This window comes from Takifugu rubripes, chromosome 21 (genome assembly GCF_901000725.2).
Source record: "Takifugu rubripes chromosome 21, fTakRub1.2, whole genome shotgun sequence".
Lineage (NCBI taxonomy): Eukaryota > Metazoa > Chordata > Actinopteri > Tetraodontiformes > Tetraodontidae > Takifugu > Takifugu rubripes.
The window spans coordinates 13109454-13130777 of NC_042305.1; the positions used below are offsets into that span (position 1 = coordinate 13109454).

Here is a 21324-nt window from a genome sequence, read left to right on the forward strand (position 1 = left end):
TAAGAAGAGAAACTTATCCTAGAAAGTACCTAACTTCTACCTGAGACGCTGGATGGAGAGTTGACGCCGGTGCTTGTCCTGCGATGGTTCGGACCAGATGTATGCTAAGTTATCCAAGCCTGAGTCCAGCCCTTCTTTTCTCTTCGGTTGTCTGTGAGCCATGAGAAGGGCTGTTTGTGTTCAGATTTGTATTGCGGAATGTGACAGCTAAGTGTTGACGTGTTACCTGTTAGCATTGATTGATGTGTTTTTTGACAGCTTCCATCAGGGTGGAGTTTGTTTTGAATAAAAAACAATGCATGTCGGATTTCTTGTTCTTTTAAAAAATCTGTTCATCTTTTGTGTGCTTTTCTTTTGTTTTCCCTACAGGAACCATCAATGTAGGCTTCAGCCGGCTGTTTTGACAAGTCACACATAGGAGTGTCCCTGTGCCTCTGCGGTCCTGTCACCTTTCCCCTTCCTTCCCGTCCCCGCTCCCCTTATCGGTCTTCTCCCCGACCCTCTTGATCCCCACTAACGCATCACAATGCTCATCAAAGAGTACCGCATCCCCATGCCCATGAGTGTGGAGGAGTACCGCATCGCCCAGCTCTACATGATCCAGGTGAGGCTACATCGAGAGCCAATAACTTTCAATGGCCGTGTGACCAATCATGAAATTAAATGATTGGTCATGGGGCATCTCATGCCTGCACACAAACAGGGAGAGCTTGTGCGCTGAGCCGTATAAATTCTGTGATGCAGGCTTTTTCCACTCGTCATTGCCTGTGTTTCTTTCATATGTGTGGGGAGGTTAGGGTGGGGGTGGGGGGCTGCTCTCACTTTAACTGTCCCGCACACAGACGCTGCCATTGTAGGCATTAGACTTAGCCGTTTTTAAAGCTTCATTTGTTTAACTAGGCATTTAAAAGAGGAAAAAACCCTGAAAAACCCCCCGCGTCAACATATTTTCTTCTTGCGACTCGTGTAAGGAGGATTTAGTTAATGCAGAAATATGCCGTACAGATAGGAAGTGTGGGGAAGAAAATATTCTGATGTATTTTTTACATGTGTGTGTTCAGGTATTTAGGTGTGCTTGGCCCCATTTACAGGGGTTTATCATTCCAGGCAGACTCTGAATAAACATTAAGCAGTTGTTTTGGGATTTGAACTGGGTTGTTACATAACAGGAACCATAAGTGGTTTCACATTTGAAGAACACGTTGAGATTAGAGGCTCATGCGATCAGTTTAAGGCATTTTTCGAGAATTTTGGTGCGCGTTGCTACTTCAGCCGCCTCTCATGCATTTCCCCTCATGTTAGAAACACTTTGAATATTTAAATTTCTGATAGAGACTAAATGAGAGCTTTTGAGAATAAAACTGGGTCAGCAAGTGTTTGATAGCTAGCTGTCTGTCTGTCTGTAGCACAATTGATTTCCCTCCTTGAATAAGATTTCTTGTGATTTTCTGAACTTCTTCAAAGTTGTCAAAGCCTGAGTTAAATCACAGGATGTGTTATTCACGTGATACCTTCAGGAGTCTGAATTTCTGGCATCTGGGTGGAAAACAGCCAGTCTGTGTTTTGCTGACACGGTGCTGATCATGAAGAAGCACTTTTGTCCAAAATTTGCTCATCACAAGATCTGCTTGAATGACTATAGATCTATATTTAGACAGATAAAGGGGAACTACTCTATGTATTTTCCCGTAAATGATGCCCCCAGTAGGGACTTAAATCAATAACTTTACCTTAGAAAGGAATCTCATAATGTAGGTTTATGATAATAAAAGTCTGCCTGTGGATGTCATCTTGCATCACGAGTGACAGGCACACAGATGTTGCATCATCGTCTTTAGAGGCGGCATCTCCTGTGACATGTTGGGAAAAACCTTTTATCGCATCAGCAGTGTTACCACCACCGCCGCCGCCACCTCCTCCTCCTCCTCCTCCTCCTCCTCCTCAGTTGTCTATAAACCAGACAGGTAATCCAATCGTAGATTTTGGAGAACAGGAATCAGCCCAACAAATCATTTTCGACCAACAAAAGCTATTAAGCTGCTACTATGGCCACTTGATCATTGCTTCTGTAATGTTATTTACTCTTTGATGCACTGTTGCATGTTTTTCTTTAAATATGCAAATATGTGCCGCAAGCTGGTTTCACGTGAGCAAGACTGTGGAACCTTTTCATATGGTGGTAGCACACCTTTGACCTACAGTTACCCTTTCCCCTAACCTCACCCTTACTCCACAGCCTTGTTGCTGCGAAGCTTCTGTCGCCATGGCAATCGTGACATCAAGCGAATGCCGGTGGTCAGGTTTTGTTCAAGAAGGCAGCGAATGAAAAGAGGAAATGGAGGATAAAAAAGAGTCTATGAAAGAGGGAGGGTAAGAAATCAGAGTGGGAGTGGAAGGGAAGGAGAACGATTGAGCTGGTGTCTGTAGATACCCATGCTTCATTGCTGTGTGTTACCAGGGCAACTGCAGCATGTAGGCCTGCCTGCTGGCCTGTGATCCATCCTTGTGCGAGTCTCATAGATGAAGTCAGGGCCGCAGAATAGCTCAGCCGTATCTGCACCTCGGCAGCCTGCTTCCCGCCGTGTCCCCCCCCCTCGTCCCTGCTCCGGCTCTGCTGCTGGGATCGCCCATGCGGTTTTGCTGCAGCACGCAAAGCAACGGAGGAAAGTGTGAAAAATGAAATGAGGGAATGTTGCCGCGCCTCATATGTTCGCGCACATCCGTCACGCTCTGCCTTAGCTGCTGTATCTGTATCAGGAAATGAAAAGCAGCATCTCAAACAGGAAACATGCCTCGCTAACTTAATAGGAGAGGAAAAATATCAGGATGTGACTCTCTTCCTGTCAGATCAGTTGGATGTAGCGGGTTTAATGTTACTGGCCTTTTTTTTTAATTATTTCGGGAGCATTTCGCTGCTGCATAAGAAAGGTGGGTGAGAGCGTTAATATGGCAGCGTTGTAAGGGTAGACATTGGACCCACAAATGGTATTTTTATTCCATATAGGTTTTCACTACTCTAAGATCTACGCTCTTTCATAGCCTTTTGACAAATGTCTCTTCATTTCTGTTCCTCCCCATTAATTGAATAAATACTGTTCCATTAAGGGCATAACATCGCACACACTGGTGAATTCATCTGGTTCCTGCCATGCCTATTTGAATGTGCTTTGTGTCCATGTTCCCGGTAAACTGGAAAGAATCATCTGTCGCTCCAGGGGGGAGAAGAAGTGACACTGCTTTTGGCACACTGCGTTCACTTGCCTAATTAAAAGATCAGTCTAGCGGTTCATCCATTTAAAATGAATGCTAATAGTACTCACAGTAATTCTTTTTTCTGCCTGGTGCAATTGAATAGCCAAATGATAGCTATCTGTTTATATAGAAACGTGCTTAATGTTACCCATTTCCAGGTCACACACTGGATTTGGTAGGTGATTAATGCATAGGCTTGGATCTATTTGATAGATTTTTTTGCTAACTGTGTTTATTGCCTGTGATGCACTGTAGGTCAGATGGCCCTGTGGCATCTGTGTTGTGTCTTTGGAGCTGTTGAGAGCAGACTGGGTGGCTAATGAATGACCTGTCATAGGTAATGAGGTCTGGATTGCTAGATGCCTCATGGCTTCCTCCTTTACTAGCCCTCTGCTCATTGGCTGGGCTGGATCCCTTAGACTCATTAAATGAGTGACTGGTAACCAACATTAACAGTTGTTACTCTCAGTGTTTTTAATTATCAGCACTTGGACTTTGATCTTTGGTGAGAGGTTCTCATTTATCTGTTTTTTTTCTCATTTTCTCAAGTGCTATTTTTAGGTGTGACTCATGTAAAGAAAACTCCACCCAGCCCGTTTGCATGAACTTTGAGATCGTGATTGAACAAACCTTTATAAAACCTGTTATTATTGTTGTTGGTCATTCTGTTTGGTGCATTTTTGCAGCCAACTCAGCTTATTTTATGTAAACGTGTCAGCAGAACATTTACACTTTGTTCTTCTTGCAGAAAAAGAGCAGAGAGGAGAGCTGCGGTGAAGGTAGCGGCGTGGAGATATTAGAAAACAAGCCCTACAAAGATGGACCTGGTGGCTCAGGCCAGTACACCCACAAGGTCTACCACATTGGCATGCACATTCCCAGCTGGTTCCGCTCAATTTTGCCAAAAGCAGCTCTGAGGGTTGAAGAGGAGTCGTGGAACGCCTACCCTTACACCCGCACCAGGTGAAGTTTGCCGCTGCTCTGAAGGCCTCCTCCACAGCCCTTCAGAGCAGGAGTGAGGGTGTTTTAAACCCTGCCAAAAAGAACTCAAAAATAAAAGTTTTTGCACTAAGTAGGTGGAGACACTGTTAAAAGCAGTGAAAAAGTTAAACCCCATCACCTGATTCAGATCTCGTGAGGGATGAATGTGGCGAGGGGGTCTTGACGGTGGCCATAAAGCCAAAGAATAGCAGAGCTCAGTGTCTGGCCTGTAGCGCCTCCAGGCTCTTGGGCGTCGTCACTCTCAGGGTGACTGTATAACCCCCGACAATTATAGATGCAGAAATGTTAAAAAATCCATCCACATTTACCAGATGCTCCAGTGTGTTGCTACTAACACGTTATTACCCAGAGGCCTGCATCTGTCTCTTTGTTGCAGTTGTCTTTTCTAAACCTTTGATTGCATTTTGACCTCCAGATACACCTGCCCCTTTGTTGAGAAGTTCTCCATTGACATTGAGACCTATTACAAACCAGACACTGGTGACCAAGTCGACGTCTTCAATCTTTCCACTGCAGACAAGAGACAGAGGACTATTGGTGAGAAAACCTGGCTTTCACTTTGATTCCCTGGGAAAATAAAAACAGTTATGAAACTGTCTGGCGGCATGTTTAGACTTCTGTAAAATTGAAATTGATTTATTTTGCGCACGTGGAACCGCTAAAATAGACAAATATACCAATAAAAATGATGTGTTTATTCTGAGGCGTTCCAAACTTTAGCAGCAGGTAATGCCCCCCTGTGACAGTTTAGGGGTACTGCATGTGTCTGTTGCATTTTAGCTGAACATGAAACCGGTTTAAGGGCAGGCGGTGACCCAGTTACAACCCTGATTGTAATCATTTTAATCAATAATTTATTCCCGTGCGTTCACAGCCAGAAATATAGTCTAAAGAACGTTGGATTACATGATATAATAATTAATAATCAAATATCTTTGCAGATCCAATTGATATAGTGACAGATCCAATCCCGCCTCATGAATACAAAGCAGAGGAGGATACGCGGCTCTACAAGTCGGATAAGACACAGAGGGGTCCCCTGCGGGATGACTGGATCGAAGAATACAAAAATAACCCAGGGAAAACTCCCATTATGTGTGCCTACAAACTCTGCAAGGTGGAGTTTCGCTACTGGGGCATGCAGACTAAGATTGAACGCTTCATCCACGATGTTGGTGAGTACACAAAAAAAAAAAACGGGTCACACGCTACCAAAAATGCAGTGCACTCTATAATTGTAAATCCAGCAGTTGTTTCTCAAGTCTTTCTATTATCACTTTCCAGGTCTGAGAAAAGTGATGGTTCGTGCCCACCGGCAGGCCTGGTGTTGGCAGGACGAGTGGTACGGTCTGACCATGGAGGATATTAGGCAGCTGGAACTGGAAACCCAGCTGGCCCTGGCCATGAAGATGGCCCAGTTCAGTCAAGCAGAAGAGGCCACAGAGGCCAACGCTCCGTCCCAGGATAAGAACGAGGAGGTTAAAGAGGCAATCAGTTCCATTGAGGCAGAGGAAGTGGTTGTCAGCTCAGGAGAGACCCTCCAGCCTCGAGGCGTACTCACAAAGCAGTGGTCCACCTCGTCTCGGTCCTCCCGCTCATCCAAGAGAGGAGGTGAGGAGCAACACTTCCTTACACATTCATCCCCGTCGCCACTTTATGCTTTATTAAAAATATTATAGAAACACTCATCCCCTATTTACATATATAACTTCTATCCAGGTTTTTAGTTCCTCTCGTAGTACCGGCATTTTTCTCTCTTATAGTCTTGAAACAACAAGATTATGGATTAATCCTGATTAATTACACAGTTCAAAAATGTGCCTTATAAATTAAAAACTTCCCTAATCATAATTATGGAAATGGCAAGTTAAGTGACAGAGGGTGTCCATATTATATACATTAAACAGAACTTCAGAGGGATTATTTTCCCACTAAACCACAGACGTTTCCAGCGTCTTCCACGTGACACCGTTCACTGCAGTATGCCCCCATAACTCCCCCATGTGGCTCTCTCCTGGACTATTTTTAGCAGTTGTGTTGACATCACAGACCAGAGGACACCCCCCATTGAAGACAAATAATAACAGCCGAGACCCGATTGCTGTTTTCTTCAAAATGCATTTGTCAGTCGATGCTTTTAGCTTGTCTGTCATAACGGACCACGCGTTTTGTGCACCCCTCGACCATGAAGCGCTCCATCTGTGGTGAAGCCATGCACCGCGGTGACTGTTACATGTTTATATAACACTCTCCGTGTGTGGGCCGGGGGATTTTTTGCAGCATTTCTTTGTCACAGTGACTGTGTGTTATAAAAAGGAAGAGGGAGGCTAAAACACATGTCCAAAAATAACAACTTTTTTTTCCCGCTTTCGTGTCATTTTGCAGCGAGTCCGTCACGTCACAGCATCTCAGAGTGGAGGATGCAGAGCATAGCACGAGACTCGGACGACAGCTCGGATGAGGAATTCTTTGATGCCCATGGTAACCAAAGATTTGCGTTATCCTTTTAATTCCAGACAAAACATTGTTTTTGTGGTCAGTCTTGCGAGCAGCTGCTTGCTTCCCTTTCCCTTGACTCTGGATGCGTTTCTTTAACCACAGATCAATTCTTAAGCTTCCCAGATACCCAGCATGCTTTGGGGCTGCAGTTGAAATAAGTGGGTGTGTTACCTTACCTAGGCTGTCTCTGCTGGATGAGCTTGGCCAAGGACATGTGCCAGGTGTCTCACCCTGACGCCCAGTCCAGAAATCACACTCTTCTCCCCCCAGCAGTCACCAGCTCACCCACGCCCTTGTTTACACACTCCCCACACACACACACACACACACACCACCAAGCAATAAATGAATCTGTGCAAAATGATTCATCAATATTTTGTGTTTAAAGTGTTTCCTTTCTGTCACAATGCTAAATAAAAATCATCTTGTTTATTTTATTGTTCCACATTACAAGTTTACACCCGTTCCAGCATAAATAAATCCTGTGGACATCAGTTTTTTTAAGTGGGAATCATTGAAATTAGTCAGATATTAGTCAGTAATTGAATAGTGCAGCGTGCAGGGGGAGACAAGCTGGGGACTGATTCTTTAACAGAAATGTAAGCACGTTTACATTCATGACATACATAACATTTTCTGGAAGAAAACATGAGGTTTGCAGAGATTAAAGTTGATATTTGATGCTTTGTATGAACACAGAAGAAGTCAAAGGTTAATGTCCACGGGGTCCCTGAATAATCTGAATATTACTGAGCTGCATTTTCCCCATATTTGTTTGGTACAGTAGCATTAGAATTCATCAACTTGAAGCGAGTTTTTAATTAGTTTAATTCTTAAAGCCTAAAATCTAAGGTATTCAGATTTACTGTAGTGCCACAATCACACTACTTTCAAATAATACTGAAATTGAACATCAGTATATGACTGGATTAGAGTTTAACAAATGAAACTATTTTATTTCCATTGACCTTCTCTCCCTTAAGGATTATGTTAGCAAGTGGGGGAGAGGAAAACAAAGAATAGACTTCCGTCATTGATCCAAGGACCCGTGTCTCTGGCTCTGAATGCCGTCAATAAACAAATTAAAAATTAGTCTGGTTTCTTTTTTTTACTAGAAAAAATGTGAAAACTGTTAGTATTTTCTTCCAAAGGACAACAGCGAAATAAATTAGGCAATTCTATTATTTTAAGAATAAGAGCAGCTTAATTCCTTTTAATTACGTCACGCATTGTTTTGAAAATCAGATTGGGATTCCTGCCAACACCAGATTCCTGTTCACCCAGCCCCCTCAGTGGTGACAAATTTAACCTTAAATAAAAGAGGGTTCAGTGATGGCAGTGAAAGAATAAAAATGCGCTGTTATTTGCAAGTATTGTGGAGACTTGTGGCATTGTGGTTTTTTTAACCTGTTAATTTGGTGACTTCGTGTTTTTTCACTGCAGAGGATTTTTCCGACAACGAGGATTCCCTCCCAAAGGAAATCACCAAATGGAACTCCAATGACCTCATGGATAAAATCGAGGCTGCGGACACGGACGAAGCTTCGGGTGTGATGCTGATCCTCAGAATTATTAAGGATGTGATTAAGCGGCCTCAGAATCTAACGGGACTCCTGTGTTTGTAGGGGAGCTGCTGAAGGACATGACGGTGGATTATGAGAGATCAGTCAGCGAGGACCGACTAGATGAGGTAAACGTGTCCCAGTGACGACACCAAATCTGATCTTCCTTCACTGCAAGCTCTTTTTTTGTTTATGAGTCCACCCTAAAGGAATACTGAGGTGTTTATGTGTCGAGGACCCAGAAATGTCAGTTGAGCTAACTGAACCCTTGCTGCATCAGGCTTTTCACGTTGGATAAGACTGATGAGAGGAGGGATGCTTGTCCCTGAGCCTTTCTGTCCTCTTGTATTCAGATGCGTGGCTCACTTAGAGGCCAGGCTGATAGCTCTCCCATTCCCACCATCATGGTTACAAGGCACCAGTCAGTAAGTAAACGTTGTTGGCCCGCGTGCACTGTGGTATGCCTCAGCTCCACAGAGACCCCAGTTCTAAAGTCCCCTGAACAAACCCAGTACTGACAACCCCACCCCCCCCAGCCCTGTTATTCCTCCCATTGCCTGATTCGTTGTGTAAAAGCAGGCGTGCGTTCAACTCCGATGTACTGGTGTTGCAGCTGTGGTGTGAAGGAAGCGTTGTTGTTGTTTTCGTTGTGTTGTCCATGTGGAGTGGAGGTTGGTTCTCTGCACATTTCTGTGCAAATCTGAAAACAATAAAACACTAAAAATCGGAGGGCATTGTCTGCCGCTGCCCACACTCTGCAAATGTCTTTAAACACCACTTCTTTTTTTTTTAAAACGTTCTTTTCTCAGGAGAGTTCATCACAGCAGTGTCTGCAGCCCTCCAAAATCCACGTGCTCATCTTGGTCCTGCATGGGGGGAACATCCTGGACACGGGAGTCGGGGATCCGAGCAGCAAGCAGGCGGACGTCAACACCATTAGCACAGTTTTTGAAACGGTCATGCGCGTCCACTACCCCGCCGCGTTGGGACGCATCGCCATCCGCTTGGTACCCTGCCCTGCCATCTGCACCGAGGCCTTCTCTCTGGTGTCCAAGTAAGGCGGCACGCGCCCCTGCACGTTTCAAGCACTGTTGATTATGACCAAGGATTCAATGTATTTATTTGGAAAAGTTTCAGTTGCCTCCTGTGACCTTCGCCCCGTGTGTTTCTTTCTGTCTTCTGTGCAGCCTGAGTCCATATAGCTACGATGAGGGCTGCCTGTCCAGTATCCAAGACCACATCCCCCTGGCCGCTCTCCCTCTTCTGGCCACCTCTTCCCTGCAGTACCAGGAGGCCATGTCCACCGCCATCGTGCGTGCCAACCAGGTGTACACAGACTTTATAAAGTCTCTTGACGGGGCAGCCTTCTCAGGCCAGGTCAGTCCTCATCTTCTGTATTGTTGTGTGTTTCCGTTGTCAGTCACTAGTTACTCTGGTTTGATCTTTTGGTTTCAACATTTATGCTCATGTCAAAGAAATATATCGTTTTATTAAATACTCCTCTGGAATTGAACCTCTTTAGGTCTGTCTCATTGGAGACTGCGTGGGAGGAATCTTGGGATTTGATGCGCTATGCAGCAGCACTCAAACAGTAAATGAAAGTCAAAACAGCAGTCGCAGGGGCAGCATTGTCAGTGTGCAGGTGCGTGTTTTACAACACAACCGTGACTTTATTGAAGATGAAGCTGTCATCTTTGTGCCTACATGAACAGTTCTGTTCAAATTTCTTGTTTCCTGTTAGGACCAGGACCTCCTCTCTCCTGGAATTACTGTTAACAGCGGCCACGGGTCAGCCTCACCGACCCTGGAGGGCAGCCGCCATCTCAGCCGCAGTAACATCGACATCCCTCGTGCCGGTGCAAGCGAAGACACCAGAAAGCAAATGCCGCGTAAAAGAAGCGACTCCTCCACCTACGAACTGGACACGATCAAGCAACACCAGGCCTTCCTCTCAAGGTGCGTTGACTGCGGCGAGACATGAAAACCCGCCAGTCTTTGTTTTTGTGTGTTTCATATCGCCCGTCTGTGATGACTTGGCGCTCTCCTTGTAGTTTACACTCCAGCATCTTGCACAACGACGCAGTCTCACGCAGGTCGAGCAGCAGCACCATGCTGGACGGAAGCTCCCTGGGGAAGTTTGACTTTGAAGTGTCCGACTTTTTCCTGTTTGGTTCTCCCCTGGGATTGGTTCTGGCACTGAGAAAGACAGTGATTCCCATGCTTGACAGTAAGTGAACTTATACAGAGGAATGCTTGGGACCATTTAACGGTCGTCCCATCCATGTCAATTAACTGTTTCATCAGAAGCAGGCAATTCTTGCCTCTTATCTCATCTTCGATTTGATCTTTTGCCAGTTGCCCAGCTACGGCCTGCCTGTCAGCAGGTCTACAACCTGTTCCATCCAGCCGATCCCTCAGCTTGCCGCCTGGAGCCTCTTTTGGAGAGGAAATTTCACCTCCTGCCTCCCTTCAACGTGCCCCGCTACCAGCGTTTTCCCCTCGGAGATGGAAACTCTGCCCTGCTGGGTGAGTACTCGGCAACAACAATGTCCAAATATAATCAAATTAATAGAAATATGTTGTCTCAGATTAAATAATTTTAAACCTCAAATGGAAACAGCATCTTCTGACATCTGAAACCCTGATATTAACCTACTGTCCTACTTCCCATGAATGCATTGTATAATCAATACATGGTTAAGAAACACATTGCGATTTCTCACGTAAATCCTCTGGATACTGGAAAGCTTTTGGTGCTTCGATGTGTTTTGTGAATTACTTTATTCATCTATATGTGCTTAAAGTCCTGTTGGTGGTTTCTGTGGTTTTATACTGGAGTGACCCTTAAGCCTCACTCTCTTTTTTTACATGAACATTGTCTTTATCGACAGACATAGAAATGATGCTGGTAAGGTTACTCCTGAACCGAGTTTTTATAGCTTTTCAAAAAAATATAGCCATCGTTAAATAAACAATCAACAAAATACAGTAAGTGTTGTTTGTGTAGTCATGAACGCTAAAAAGGGCAAAGTTTAACTGCGTTATCTTTAGGCTGGAGTACTGACTAGCAGATTCAGTAACACAAACGCAGGCTCAGTTTAATGCTTGACTTTCCTTTCTTGTCTCATGCTCAGCTCTTCTTGCTTCACATGTTTTTGTGTCTTCCCTTCCTTCCTCCTTTGGTGTCCTGTCCCCATATCTACACACATGACCCTTTCCCTTCTTCTGCCCACCCCCACCGCCTCCCTCTTTAGTGGAGACTGTCCAGAGCAACGTTCAGGTGATTCTTGACAGCGGGCCCACCGTGACCTTTCGCTGTCAGGAGACCATCAGTGAGACCTGCATCCCCGTGCCTGTGCTAAACTGGCAGGAGGGCTGCCTCAAAGCCACCCCCATCACTCTGGAGTGTGTGTAGCCACCCTTTCTCTTTCATCCCTCCACTGTGTTTCTTTGGTCTGTGCATTGTGTCACTAATACACAAATTTAAACAAACTAAACGTGCTTTCTGAGTATTCCCATTGCTCTGGTTGCATCATCTGTCCAGCTTCTGCTGAGGACATTTACCCTGTAATGCCTTAATTAAAGTGTCTGAATTGAAATACAGCATATCATAGTTATGTATATTCAAGTAAATGAAAATGATGCATTTTGAGTATGTTTTTGCCATGGAAATACTTCTGGTGATGTTGCTGGTGTGTTTTAATTTCACGTGCAGTGGTTTTAAGGATGCAAGCATTTGTCTTTGTGCTGGCTTCAGTTTGAGGGATTATTTCTAATTCTGAGGGAATTTATGGGAACATTTAAATGAAGCCACTTCAAACACATCTGCAATTTTACGTTTGCATTGAATTCTGTCTTGATATTCCATTTGATGTGTTTCTATTATTGTCTGCATTCTCACCTCAACAATAAGGATCTCAAAATTACCTTTTATTTACCTTTATCAGATACACATCGCCTACAGAAGCAACAGTACCGTGTGTGTGTGTGTGTGTGTGTGTGTGTGTGTGTGTGTGACATTTGTGGGTAAACTAAATGTAGTTTTACAGTGTTTTCCGTCTCCATGTACTTGTTTTCCCGGTCATTTTACAGAAATCTGACCGTGGCAGCTGCGGTTTCACTCGTCCTGTGAAACCATGGCGCCCGCCGTCGCACATCTCTCCCGCCACCCAAACCTGCACCACCCCCCTCTCCCACCCCATTGCCACAAGTACCCCCCTGCCCATGTGTCTGTCTAATGAGATCTCCTTGTTTCGACTCAATAGCAGATGTTGTTCAGTCTCATGGTGGTGTCTTCATGGACAGTTCGTACCCATCTTCCCCCGTAACGGGCCCCCTCTCCCGGGGCCAGCGGAGGGCCAGTGAGGTCAGCATTGCCAGCCAGGTCTCAGGAATGGCAGACAGTTACACTGCTACCAGCATAGCCAACAGTAAGTGTTCTCAATACCAACGACCCACTTTCTCTTCACTCACACACAATCTGGTCCACTCATTCCCCTCTTTGTCTTTTCCTCCAGATCTCTCCGTCTCTCCTCTTTCTCTTCTTTATTATTCTGACTCTAAACACACCCCCATTCAAACTGGAGCATCTTAGTCAGCTAGTCAGAAATAAACACCCTCCTCTGTTTCTCTACTGATGCTCAGCCTCATGAAATTCCTCTTCTAACTAATTTGAAAACCCGAATTCCAGAAAAAACGAGTTCAGGTCCACTTCTCACTGTGTGTCTCACTCTTACCCACCGTCTAAATGTAAATGCAATAACCAAGTGCTGCATTTATCTGATGTTGCAATGCATGTAGACACCTGCCCCCCTCAGCCATTCTCGCATTGTGCAGTCGGTGTTTGCTGAAATGACCGGTACTCTGTTGCGTTAAATGTGAGATTGTCCTTCAGAGTCTCTTTCACTTTTTATTTCAGAACATTTATTTTGGACCTCACACTGTGTTATAATGTTGTTGCAATGATGTTCAGACCTGTCAGACACCTTAAATTGTACTAACATTTTCTTTCCAGCTTTGACATTCCTTGTCTGTTGCACCCTGGACACGACATTCTTTATTGTGCATAGAAAAAAAAAAGTTTTCCTGTTGCACCATCTGTCATTTTTACACATTTTTCCCTTTGTTTTCTCCTTATAGCCAAATCATGTCAAATTAGCCAGTCCAAAAAGTTTGGCCTTTTGTCCGAACTCGCCCTTTCTTCGCAAACCAAATTCTTCCTGAAAAGTCCGCCAAAGTTCCGTAAAAAAGCCAAGGCTGACCAGGCCATGGAATTACCCAATGCAGATCTAGGGGCAGAGCTGGACGGTGAGGCAGAGGCTAGTGAAGGTCAGAGTCCGATTGGTCAGTACGAGAACTGCCTGTCCGCCGGTCTGGACTGCGCTTTATCTGATCTGGTCTCGCTGGACTCCCAGGCTGAAGTGGAGCAAGGTACTTTACTGTGAGAGGGGACGGATAAAAATCAACATTCAAGCTTTGGTGCTGTTTCTGACTCAATGCCCCTTTGTCTTAACATTCATTCCTACTTGATCTTTGATATTTTAAGTGACCGAATAATGTAAAAATATGCAGCTTCTGCCTTCTTGTCGTGCCGACACTGACACGAATGACCATGTTACCTGCTCGTATGGTCTAATTCTCTTTTCCCTTCTGCCCTTCAATCTTATTTTCCGCTGCTGGTTTCCATCTTTTAGCCGGAGATCTGCTGGGGACGATGCTGGTTGTGATTTAAGAGCAAAAGTGTCACCTTTTCACAGATAGAAATGCCGTTTCTGCAGAGTATTTACTCCGTTCCCATCACAGTTGCAGCACGCTGGTGGGGCACCAAGCGGCTGGATTTTGCCCTGTACTGCCCCGATGCTCTCACAGCTTTCCCAACCGTGGCTTTACCACATCTCTTCCACGCATCATACTGGGAGTCTACTGACGTGGTGTCTTTTCTTCTGAGACAGGCGAGTCAAGATTTAAATACCCTCTTCTCTTTTTGGACTTGTCTGTACTGCCTGCAGGCACCAGGCCTAAATAACCCAGAAATCCCTTCCTGTAGGTGATGAGGCATGAAAACTCCAGCATTCTGGAGCTCGATGGGAAAGAAGTGAGTGAATTCACTCCGTCTAAGCCTCGAGAGAAGTGGCTCCGCAAGAGGACTCATGTGAAGATTAGAGTAGGTGTCTTGTTTACAAAAGTGGGAAGTGGTGTGACGGTGTCTCTTTAGTAGCCATTGTTCGCTTCCTGGATTGACAGAATGTGACCGCAAACCATCGGATGAACGATGCGGTGTTCACAGAGGACTGCCAGCAGGTCGTGACAGGTCGCTTTATGTACGGCCCTCTGGACATGGTGACTCTGGCTGGAGAGAAGGTGAGCTCTTATCTGCCCCAGCTTCACACACACACACACACGCAACGGCTGCTTCTGTGTGTGCACATTTTGCTGAGTGTTTGACGCTCCTCTGCAGATTGACCTGCACATCATGACGCAGCCTCCGTCCGGTGAATGGGTGTACTTCAACACGGAGGTGACTAACAGCAGCGGCCGCGTCTCGTTTGTCGTCCCCGAAGATAAACGTCTGGGCATCGGGGTCTACCCAGTCAAAATGGTGGTCAGGTGAGATTTTTTTATTTTTTTTTTACTTTTCAGCCTTTTTCTCCAGATTTGAATGTAATGCTTACGCTGCTCATGTCCTGGTCTGACTGTTCTCCAGGGGTGACCACACATTTGCAGACAGCTACCTGACTGTCGTTCCGCGAGGCACAGAGTTTGTGGTGTTCAGCATCGACGGATCCTTTGCTGCCAGCGTGTCGATCATGGGCAGTGACCCCAAAGTGCGAGCAGGAGCCGTGGATGTCGTCAGGTATCAGGATTTACTTCCCTGTGTCGTGGTGGTAGGATGATTGGATGAGCATGTTCACACGTTTGTTTTGTTCCCCTGTTCTTGCCGTTTCAGGCACTGGCAGGATTTGGGCTATCTGATCATCTACGTGACAGGACGACCAGACATGCAGAAGCAGCGGGTGGTGGCTTGGTTGTCACAGCACAATTTCCCTCACGGCATCGTCTCGTTCTGCGACGGCCTGGTCCACGACCCTCTGAGACACAAGGCGAACTTCCTCAAGTCCCTAACGGAGGTCAGATCATGAGGGAACGATAGAATCTGATGCTGTATGCAGTTTATGTTTGTGTACTGTGCTCTGAATCTGTGTAGGGTCAAGAAAAAGAAAACAAAAGTTCTATCAGTACTTGAGAAATATTAATCCCAATGCAACCGATTCCAGGCTCACATGAAGATTTTCGCTGGCTACGGCTCAACCAAAGATATCTCAGTCTACACCTCGATTGGTCTCCCTCCATCCCAAATATATATCGTTGGAAGACCCTCCAAAAAGATGCAGCACCAGTGCCAGGTGCTGTCGAACTTGGGATTTTAGAGGTAAAGTAGCTGTATTAATAACTAGATAATAATGACGTGCTTTTTTATTCCTCCCCAAAGTTCATCACCGAAGGATATGCAGCTCACCTGTCGCAGTTGGAGTACAACCACCGCTCTCGCCCAGCCAAGTCCAGCAGCGCGCGCATGGTGTTGCGCAAAAGCAGCTTTGGTTTGGGCGCCAACGGTGATTTCCTGAGGAAGAGGAACCACCTGTTGCGCACCATCTCCTCTCAACCGGCCCCGACTTCCCCGACAGGCGGCATCCACAACAGGCCGGAACGCACGCAGAGCCAATCCGACGGCGAGCGGCTGGAGTTTACCCACAGCCACAGCCAGGCGGCAGCACAACGCAGCATGAGCATCACAGCCAGCTGTTGGGGCCGCAGCAGCAGCACCAAGCTGGATCCGGGGATTTTCAGCCCCAAATGACCTTAGGAGTGGATGGTACAAACACAGAGCAAAAAAACTGCCACAATAAAATGCAAAGTGTGAAACAGATGGCTGAATACAACAATAACAGGTGCTACAAACCATTCTTTACTAAGCTAACGCCGTTCATAGTTAAATTTATGTACAGCAGTCGAAGCATCTACCTGACAGAGACATGCAGGCAAGTTCACATCATTTTTAGGACAGGAAGTCAGACTGTTTCTGTAGTAACAGTTTATTAATCTTGAATACAAGCTTTTAGATTGAAGTTGTTAGCTCCAGGCGTGACGAGAAAAGAGCAGTTAAAGACACGATACGGAGGCTGTATTATGTCCAAATACTGACGCTGTATTGTAACTGATTGATGAGATCTCTGCAAGCACAACTCTCCCCACAGAGATCGACCTTGGGCGTCAACATTTTTGAGATGCTTCCTTGTTTTCAGATACCCTGAGTCCACTTGTGGGAGCAGAGCTGATTGGGAGAAAATGGTTTAGACAGCAGAGGTATTTGCATAAGGGGGGACGGAGGTGTTCTGAAAGTCAACGTGAAGAGGTTTTATTTAAGTAATAACATGTTAAAGGCAGCATTTAAAAAGCAGGAGGCAGCCAATGCCTTCAGTCCTGGTTTTCTTGATTTCATTTGCCCTTAGACCAAAGAACAATCCAGCTATCACACGGAGCTGCAAACTGCAAAATTACCCTTTATCACGGTTGCAGCTGAACCGATTTGACCAAATTGAACTCGAGCGTGTTGCCGTAGCTTCCTGAATCAGTACTCTGTCTCAGCCATCAGGAGGACTCGGGCTGCCGTCTGCATAAATGTGCCAAAGTAGAAACTGATGAATGATGCGTTGTACACGAAGAGAGGGGAAAGGAATGAGCTCTTCTGTGCAAGATGGAACAGATTGTGTAATTATGTATGTATCTCAATGCCTTAAATGGCTTGTACATAATTGTTAAATCACAATGCAGATCTGGTATCTGGTCCTCTGAAGACCAGTTTTAAGTGTCTTCTTTGCTCTGGGAGGTAAAAACCACCTCATTCAGGGTACAATCTGTTGTCTGATGATCATTATTGTTATTTAAGAATATATATATATATATACTATATTTTAAAATGCATTGATTTTTTGTGGGCAATGTTTTAAATATTACTTCAGCTATATTTTGTTTCATTAATTTTAAATATTCAGTTGCAGCAGAAACTCAGAGGTCTTTTACTGGCACGGTATTGTATTTTTATTATTTTATGTTGCAAATCACCACAGTTGTTTCAGAGGAATTGCTTTTTCATGTCACTTTTGTCTGTTTTTTTAAACGGGATACAGCTTCCCTCTTTATATGGTGAAACTGTAAATGGGATGCTAGGCGTGCTGATAGACACTCCATCTTAGGTAAAGGCCTCTTTTCTCTGTTCGGATGCAACTTTTGAGGAGGACAAATGTTCACATTGTAAATTCTGTACCATATGCTGTTCAATATTTGTTCCTGAAAAGGGTAAACATAGGATTTGTCAATTTATAGTGACGTGTTTTCGTCCCTATGATAGGCACCTGTGGGGCTGAATGCAATGGACCAACTTGGGCTCATGTAAGGGGAAGTGTGCAATATGACAACACCAGATCAAACCGGCCGTGCTGAGTGAACGTCAGCACAGTGACAATCGCCACAACAGCCACTTAATTTACAGACGCTAATAGTAGGAGCTCCCACACGCCTCCGGTTAAGAGAATCTTTACAAAAACAACCACGATGCCATTTATTCAATCGTTGCATTAAATTGCATTGTAGAATTTCCGGCCTTGATACGTTCAGTGTTGTTTCCCTTTCCGCTCCAGCGCTCAAAGGTCCAGTCAGCTCACTTCTCAATTTACTAGGGCTACTTATCTCTCAACAAACACAACCTCCCTGAAGGCTTTTGGGATCTTTCAGCTCTGGTTTTTCGTAAAAAGGGTCGTTTTTAAAGCGGGATCTGTCACTGCTGAAAACAAAAATGCCTGAACTCTTCTTAATCAGGATTTGTATCACTCTCCCTCTGCATTTTGACTACCGTATTTTATAGATTTGGTTTGCCTGGAAATGCTGTCAAGTACGAGCTCAGAGTTCTGAAAGATCCGATCAGTGGAGTCCAGAGAATGTAGGAGCAGAGTGCTGTGGTTACCGATGGAGTGAGGATACCTCTGGGCCGACAATCGCTTTTGCTCCTGACGCACAGGTGCACCAGAGGCCTTATATTTCCCTTTTCTGACCATTGTGTTGCGAGGCTGAAGATGAACTCTGCCCCCTCCCCAGCTGACTTCACAGAAACGGATAGACTGTTGAAGACTCTTAATTAACGGACTGTGCGATAGGAAAATGCCATATTTTTGGATCGTTTTCTTTCCGAAGGTAATGTACAAAGAATTCTCACTAAGATTAGGAACTTTCTGTCCCGTTTTGATCTTCTGAGTTGCCGGCGAATGTCCCAACAGTTGCATATATAACATAAAGTAGTGCTTTGAAGTTTACATAGGCTATACTTGTGAAGATGGTGTTTGTCACGGCGGTACCGAGTTCCAGTAGTTCACACATTTGAAATTTTCCTGAGGGAATGAATGGAATACAGCTCTTTCACAACAAAATGATCATTAAATTTGCTTCAGTGGTAAAATTATTGGTGGTGTGGCACGATTTTATATTTGGTGACATGACTTTACCATTGTTGCTTCCATGTAAGTGTTTAGGTAACGTTTTCCTTCCTTCCAGTCCAAAAGGATTCAAGTCACAACGGTGTAAACATTCCATAATGCTCATTATGACAAGATTTAGCCATTTTTTCATCACTTTGAGGTGAGGTGGTATCCAAGACTCTCCACCTGGTGACTTAAACATACTTTTGTAATGATTTTGTTTGTGTCTCTAAAATATAACCAAATCATTCATACCTCCAACACATTAGACACTAGTTACAGTGGGCTGTGGGTTAATGGTCAGCAAGTAACCTATGTTTGCCTTTGACAGGACCCCAAAACTTTCCGCCAGACATTTTTCCCACCTGTCAGATAAAAGCTTGTGCAACTGGATCAAGTTTGCTGCTAGCTTACATGAGTTAATGTTCATGTAAATAGTTTTTTTTTTTGGAGGGGGGGGGGCTCAAAATGCTGATAATGAACACTTGTACAATTCAAGGCTAAATATCTAAAAATGTTTCAGAAATATCCAATTACCGTAGCTTTATTTAAAAAAAAAAAAAACACCATGCACAAATGCCCAACATTAGGTAGTATGTGAAGCTGCTTCATCAGAAGATGAAGTGGACCCACAAACATGATCAAAAGGTGAGAAAATGTGTATGTAAAGTAGAGCTAGGGGCAAAAAATATTGCCATGCTTTAAAATGCGGATATTCTAAATAAGCATGAATTAGTTCATCATTCTATTGTTGCAAGTGTGGAAACGCTACAACAGTGATCTCAAAAGATTTTTTTTAATCAATTTCATGCCATTTCTCCTTTCAGCACTTTAAATAAAGCACATTTACACATTTGAAATGATGAAACACATCAGCGCTGAGTAGACATGGCCAGCTTCTACCTGTTGATTCCCAGTTTTTTCTGAAAGGTGTTTCCATCTCCCTTGGTGGCTTGCTAATGGGATAAATAGTGGTTAAATGTTAAACTTAAAGATTTATTTCACACAAATATTGCAAATGTACCTTGTTGATGTCTTTGTGTTGTTCTCGGCTGACAATCTCCTCTATGATCTCTCCTTCTCCTCTTATCAATCTCAAATAAAGCACACATTATCTTTTTTTCCCAAGAATGAAAGAATAGAACAGTTTATGAGTATATTTTCAGTCGAAAGCTAATCCATCCCTGAAAAGTCCATTGGAAAAACTCGGCTTACCTGGTGCGTCCAGTTTCTGGGTCGACCACCCTGCGGATCACACTCTGTCTGGCCTCGTACTCCTCTTTGGTGAGCGGTCTCTTCGTGGAGAGTCGAGCCTTCTGCTCATCTGTCATAACTACACAGAAAAACACTATTCAACTAAATTCCTGACCCCTCACAAACATCTAAGTTGGGGTCTTATGATGATAAATACTGACGAATGCAGGTGCATTATCTTCATTCTCCACATGTTTAGAGTATAACTGACAGGTCAACACAGTTGAGCCGTGTTGACCTTATTTCTCACCAGGTCCGAGCTCCACCTCATCACTCTGCCACAATTCCGGATAAGAAGGAGGTTTAACGGCTGCAGGAGATGGCAACGATGGCAGCACCGCCACCGCCGCCGCAGCCGCTGCGGCGGCCGCTGCCGCCGCCGCCGCTTTAGTCTTCTTTTTTAACTTCTGTTTCTTCTTTTTCTCCTTCTTGTTCTGTTTCTTCAGCTTAGCCTTTTTCTTCTTGGCTTTACTTTTCTTACTTTTCTTCCTCTTTGTCTTTTCATTGCTGGATGAAGACGAAGACGAGGAGGAAGACGTGGATGATGATGATGACGATCGTCGGCGTTTCTTTTTTGTTTTCACATCTGTTAAAAAAGCAAGAAAGAATCGACAAAAGTTCATTAGAAGTAAGTTTTCTGTCAAAACTTTCTAATCCAATGTTCCAAACCTTTATTCTTATGCGACGATTTCTTGGACGATTTACTTCGACTCCTACTACTGGATGATGACGAAGAAGATGATGAAGAGGATCGACGGCGTTTCTTCGGTTCCGTTTTATTCTCTCTGATGGATCTGTCGTGTGAACTGCTACGATTCATTATCGCGGCGATAAATCCCAACAGAATCCTCACGCAAGATCTTGGTTGTGAAATATTCGAAAGCTCCGTTCTTGTGACTTACGGAAGTATGTCCGTTGCGAATTCCCTTCCGCCAAACAAGTATAATATTTTAGTTCCTAGGCGAGATCCGTAATTTTAATGTATTTACTTTGTCATTTAACCCTTTATGTTTAATGCATAGCTTATATGTGACATTTTAAAAATATGTAGTGTTAATCTTATTCCTAAAATTTATTTATACTCTGAAAATAGTCACCACAGATCATTCCATCATTTAACAGAATACCTAGACTGATTGTAAAGTCTGTAAATGTACTTTAAATTATATGCCTAAAAAGTAAACACTCAGTGTCCTGACATAGTCTGAATACAAAGAATGACCCAG

General features: G+C 44.3%; 2 protein-coding genes across 11 annotated transcripts in view; one reads left to right on the forward strand and one right to left on the reverse strand.

Annotated features, from left to right (window-relative positions):
* Window positions 1-18828, forward strand: part of LOC101069404 (membrane-associated phosphatidylinositol transfer protein 2-like) — a 29455-nt gene extending 10627 nt beyond the window's left edge. For 2 of the 9 annotated variants that reach the window (XM_029829345.1, XM_029829344.1), the window contains 25 exons: window positions 370-604; window positions 4001-4215; window positions 4670-4791; window positions 5196-5429; window positions 5539-5865; window positions 6640-6735; window positions 8197-8301; window positions 8379-8443; window positions 9125-9369; window positions 9503-9692; window positions 9838-9957; window positions 10057-10271; window positions 10367-10542; window positions 10671-10841; window positions 11570-11722; window positions 12581-12745; window positions 13455-13745; window positions 14118-14266; window positions 14362-14478; window positions 14559-14675; window positions 14773-14921; window positions 15019-15168; window positions 15262-15442; window positions 15590-15718; window positions 15805-18828. In XM_029829345.1, coding sequence (XP_029685205.1) covers window positions 527-604; window positions 4001-4215; window positions 4670-4791; window positions 5196-5429; window positions 5539-5865; window positions 6640-6735; window positions 8197-8301; window positions 8379-8443; window positions 9125-9369; window positions 9503-9692; window positions 9838-9957; window positions 10057-10271; window positions 10367-10542; window positions 10671-10841; window positions 11570-11722; window positions 12581-12745; window positions 13455-13745; window positions 14118-14266; window positions 14362-14478; window positions 14559-14675; window positions 14773-14921; window positions 15019-15168; window positions 15262-15442; window positions 15590-15718; window positions 15805-16173 — 4329 coding nt within the window. In that variant the 5' untranslated portion in view covers window positions 370-526 and the 3' untranslated portion in view covers window positions 16174-18828. The remainder of the gene's footprint in view (window positions 1-369; window positions 605-4000; window positions 4216-4669; window positions 4792-5195; window positions 5430-5538; window positions 5866-6639; window positions 6736-8196; window positions 8302-8378; window positions 8444-9124; window positions 9370-9502; window positions 9693-9837; window positions 9958-10056; window positions 10272-10366; window positions 10543-10670; window positions 10842-11569; window positions 11723-12580; window positions 12746-13454; window positions 13746-14117; window positions 14267-14361; window positions 14479-14558; window positions 14676-14772; window positions 14922-15018; window positions 15169-15261; window positions 15443-15589; window positions 15719-15804) is intronic. The other 7 variants (XM_029829346.1, XM_029829348.1, XM_011615682.2 and 4 more) reach the window with 7 other exon arrangements.
* A 794-nt stretch (window positions 18829-19622) lies between these two features.
* Window positions 19623-21056, reverse strand: arl6ip4 (ADP-ribosylation factor-like 6 interacting protein 4). Of its 2 annotated transcripts, none has more exons than XM_003974956.3 (5): window positions 20768-21051; window positions 20349-20684; window positions 20060-20177; window positions 19869-19938; window positions 19623-19800 (listed from the first exon to the last, which is right to left on the reverse strand). In XM_003974956.3, exons 1-5 carry the CDS (start codon window positions 20916-20918, stop codon window positions 19744-19746), a joined length of 732 nt encoding a protein of 243 aa, XP_003975005.2. In that variant the 5' UTR covers window positions 20919-21051; the 3' UTR covers window positions 19623-19743. The 2 variants fall into 2 exon arrangements, 1 of the variants encoding a protein (XP_003975005.2); XR_003886570.1 differs by having other exon boundaries at window positions 19769-19800; window positions 19869-19959; window positions 20768-21056.
* Between the last annotated feature and the right edge of the window lie 268 nt (window positions 21057-21324).